Source organism: Miscanthus floridulus, chromosome 14, assembly GCF_019320115.1.
Source record: "Miscanthus floridulus cultivar M001 chromosome 14, ASM1932011v1, whole genome shotgun sequence".
Lineage (NCBI taxonomy): Eukaryota > Viridiplantae > Streptophyta > Magnoliopsida > Poales > Poaceae > Miscanthus > Miscanthus floridulus.
Window position 1 is genome coordinate 75,355,499 of NC_089593.1, and position 4,252 is coordinate 75,359,750.

At 46.1% G+C, this 4,252-nt stretch overlaps 1 protein-coding gene across 1 annotated transcript; it reads right to left on the minus strand.

Moving 5' to 3' along the window:
• Positions 1-341: 341 nt before the first annotated feature.
• LOC136504879 (ATP-citrate synthase alpha chain protein 3-like) lies at positions 342-3,948 on the minus strand. Its single transcript, XM_066499916.1, has 11 exons — positions 3,619-3,948; positions 2,597-2,773; positions 2,254-2,496; positions 2,051-2,102; positions 1,841-1,955; positions 1,621-1,702; positions 1,369-1,464; positions 1,108-1,209; positions 909-1,025; positions 678-794; positions 342-561 (listed from the first exon to the last, which is right to left on the minus strand). Exons 1-11 carry the CDS (start codon positions 3,715-3,717, stop codon positions 493-495), a joined length of 1,269 nt encoding a protein of 422 aa, XP_066356013.1. The 5' UTR covers positions 3,718-3,948; the 3' UTR covers positions 342-492.
• Positions 3,949-4,252: the final 304 nt, after the last annotated feature.

Genomic DNA, 4,252 nt, shown 5'->3' on the forward strand with positions numbered 1-4,252 from the left:
GATGAAAACACTGTTCACATTCTCACAAATTCCGCCAGATTTCTCCAAATTCCTCCAAACGAACAGGGCCGTAGTCTTGACTAGACCGATAGTTTTAATTTTACATTTATTTTAGTTAGCTGAAGCGATTAGATTTTAGAAAGGACTGTTCATCTCATCTCTAATCCGCCATCTCGACTCTGCACCGGTTCATATACCTGTGCTTTAGAAAACCGGACAGGCAAGGGGTTTTTTTTTTTACCTTGCCAGGCGAGCGAGCGCACCCGCAGGGGCTCGAACTCTGCACGCGAGGGTGCCAACTGGACCTCTGACCATCTGGTCCGTGGGTGGCAGAGAACCCCAAACCAAGATCTTGATTATTGTGAAATTGTGTTACAAAGGCCGAGTTTACTCATGACAATGATCATTCTCTGTTTTACTGGAACAATCGCTTACATTGAACGTCTGATACAAAACGGATGCAACTTCAAATGGCACAACTACATTTGTGATTTACGCGGCCATGATGCAATCAATGGCTTCTTTACAGATCCCAGTCATGGTCGCCTCTGGTCCATAGACCTGCAATGCATTTGTTGAGCACAATCAGGGCATCTCTTATGGGGAATGGACCGGTCCCAATGATTCCCATTCAGGAAATGGTAGGTGCGGCGTTTAAGGAAATAAAGAGATCGTACCTCAATTGGAACGCCAAGTTCCGAACCTAGGGTGCGCATTTTAGCGAGTCCAGTTTGGTAGTTCGGACCACCTCTCCGGACATAAATGTTCATCCTTGCAGCTTTCAATTTGGATTCCTGGAACCAGATTCCGGAACAAAATAACAAACAAGATTGGTGAAGATTTTAAATGGAGACAGGTGGGAGTGGTTGGGGAATTGAACGGTTATCAAACTTCGCGGTCCAATTTACCTTCTCTCTTAGAGCCCGAATGATGCCATTAAATGTTGCAGCAACATCGGTGAAGTTAGCAATACCTCCTCCGATAAGAAGGACCCTCTTACGGCCATCAGGATCAGCGGTAGCGCGCTGCACAAGTTCAAAACATATTCATGAAAGACAGATGTAATGAACAGAATAGATAGACTGCTGAAAGGTTCACTGTTCTTACATCCAGAACCACTCTAGCATACTGCAGAACCTCCTCCTCTTTGGGAGCTCCACTGTACTCTGCATAATTTCCTAGCTCCGAAGCATATCCCAAATCTCCAACCTGGTATCCAAGAGGAACTATGAAACTATTGCACCATGCACCTCACATATGGCACATTTTGTCATTAAATATTAGCTCCTTCTATCCCAAGTTAACATGAAAACGTATCAAAAGGTGCAAAGAAACTTGAAGGAGGGTTTGCATGAAATTCAGGCTTACAGTATCCGCGTATATGACACTAGCACCACCACCTGCAACCATTGTCCAAATGCGTCCTTTTGGGTTCAGTACTGTGAATTTCAGAGAAGCACTTGTCTGCAAGAAGAGAGATGGTTCATACAGAACTGTCAAAATAAACTAATCCAAATAGAAATGTGAACACTGGACAGTGGAGCAATGGTTTACAGATAGCATACTTCAGGGGGGAAGGATGGAATCGAATATAAGTTGTCCACTTTTACATGAACATACCTTCTCATCCAGCTCATGGATAAAGCTTTCTGCAGGACTGAGAACTCTTCCAAAAGGTAGAGGGAACTCAATGTTACCCCACCTGTACATGAAAAACAGCGGTCGTTATGATTGGCAATACAGTAGAAAAACCTATACTTTTTACATAAAAATGGCTGGTATGACTAATATGAAGGAGGCAACTGGGATCTGTGAGGTACATCAAAAGCCAGAATCATACTTATTAAAGTTCTTGAAAGCAGCTGTGTCATCTAGTTCTCCTCTCATATCCAGAGGATACGGTTCACCATTTACCAAGGTGAATGGGTTCATCTCAAGAAATGAGAAATCCAAGTCTGCAAAAGAACCAATGAGCATCATATGTTGAGTGTTGAAACTGGAAAAGCAACAATTACAAACTGTTTGCCTTTCAAAAGCAAGGGTTATGTACCTTGGAAAACAGAAAATACACCTCTAATGAAATCACCTATTTTCGTGCGAACCTGAAATTCAAGCACGGATAATCAATGAAGAATCAACTGAGAATTGATGGTTAACCAAGAATCTGAGAATTACCAGCAGTAATGAGTTCCAAGCCTACTGGGAACAAACAAATGGTATAATAAATAGACAAGTAACAGTGCAATAGCTTACCTCCAATGGCAGGGTGGCGATCAATGGAGCACATGCATCAGGTGTCATTTGCTTCTCTGTGGGAAGAAAGATAGTCTTAACCTTGTCCCAGTTCTCCTCGATCTCAATACCTCCACACTCTGAGAAACTAATGGTGCTGCCAAGCCTTTCTGATACAATTGAAAGGTAATACTCTTGGTCATGCGGCACAAATGGCTCAACTATGAAGGTTGTAATCGGAGCTTTGCAGCCACCCATCTCGACCTAGATAAGTGAGCAAATCCATTCATACAGATTATAAATAGCTTTAACAATCAAGTCTGTGCTGGTAAAAAGCATGGCAAGATGTTAGCCATGACAGTACCTCAACTCCCAACCGCTCCTTAACAAATTGGCGGACTTGGGCAAGATCTAGGTTGAGGGCCACAAGCCCACTCTTCCCACGTTTCCCAAAGAGCATGTCAGGTTTCACAACCAACTTCATAGATGAGAGCCATGGCTCCTGGTTTGCAAGCTCAGTGAAATCCGTTGACTGTGTGACCTGTGATTAAGCATTCTGAAATCTCAATCAACTGGTCTTAAGGAATATGTAAAAAAAAAAAAGGTATGCTATAGTGAATGAAAAAAGATAACTAATATAGAACATCAGAACTTGAACCAACTCACTTAGGAGCAATCAAACTGAATCAGTGTTTCTACAACCAATCAAACTCAATCAGTGTTTCTACAACAAATAAACCCAGCATTTGGGGTTTCTCGCAGAGCATCAATGACAGCAGAAAACTATTGGAACTGTTCAAAGGCTTCCACACTGAAAGAGGCAGGTGAAACGAACTATGCAATGGATTTACCTGACTTGCTTGAAGCACTGACAAGTTCCTGTTCTTAGCAAAGGAATAGAGCTCAGGAAACTTTTTATTAAAAGGAAACAAGCACACCTTCAAAGAGAACTCAAGTAAAATGAGCTGGTTGTTCCTATCTAGCGAATGGCAACTAAAAACGAAGACAACCTGTTGGCGTTACCTAGATGATCTACTGATTTTTGACACAGACCCAGTTGATCAGAGTAAAATTCTTCTAAACCAAACTATATATATACTGCTACTTAGAAATTTTTGGATCTTATGGAGGTTGAGATTTCAATCACCACCGTCACAGACCTTGCAAATCCATTTTAGTAAACCAATTATTATCAATCGAGCATTTCTCATATATAAAAGGAAGACGTGCTGAACATTCCAACACAAAGCACTGGCCAGTTCACCTACTAATAACGAAACAAACAGGAACAGCCCAACGACGAGGCGATCCGACAAGCAGGCACCGCACCGCAGGAGAGCGAGGAGCAGGGGCAAGGGAGGGAGGACTGAGGAGTGAGCGACCGACCTGCGCGGAGAGGATCTGGAGGTCGATGCCGGCGAGGCGCTTGAGGTGCTCCCGGAAGAGGCGCTTGGAGTCGTACTCCCGGATCTTCTTCCGCGCCATCGCCGCCGGCCGAGCCGAGCCTTCTGGAAGCTAAGGGGAGGAGTAGGTGCGTGCGTAGCTGTAGCCTGCAGCGGGCGGGCGACGACCGGTGTTCGGGATTCGGGTGCGCGGGCAGGACTATATAGCGAGGCCCCGCGACGGGAGAGCAGGGAAAGCGGCGGGCAGCCGCGACCGCGACGCGCCGCCGTAGTTGGATGTTGTTGGTTTCTTTCGGTCACTGGTTGGGTGGCCCCCTCGGCCGGTTTGGTTTGGTTTGGTTTGGAGTTGGAGGTGGATGGGCTTTAGGAGGCGTTTGGCAGGGCTCCGGCCGGCTCCGGCTCCGGCCACTGTAGCAGGGTGTCGGCCGCTGCCGGAGCCGGAGCCGCGGAGCCACAGAACCGAGCTTCTCCGGCTCCGGCTGGTGGCGTGAGCGTCTGTGAGAGAGGAAAAGAAGGGGAGAGAAAAACGGCTCCGATGAACAATGCCGGGTATCAGCCGTCCAGCGGCCGACAGGCAGCCGCCGGAGCCCAGCCAAACGCCTCCTTAATCTGGCTGG

Excerpts from the sequence above, each read along its gene's own strand:
- LOC136504879 (XM_066499916.1), bottom strand. The coding sequence starts at position 3,717 with ATGGCGCGGAAGAAGATCCGGGAGTACGACTCCAAGCGCCTCTTCCGG. Across the intron at positions 1,703-1,840 it reads GCTTTCAAGAACTTTAATAA|GTGGGGTAACATTGAGTTCC; the intron begins GTATGATTCTGG and ends TTTCATGTACAG. Across the intron at positions 1,465-1,620 it reads TCCATGAGCTGGATGAGAAG|ACAAGTGCTTCTCTGAAATT; the intron begins GTATGTTCATGT and ends CTCTTCTTGCAG.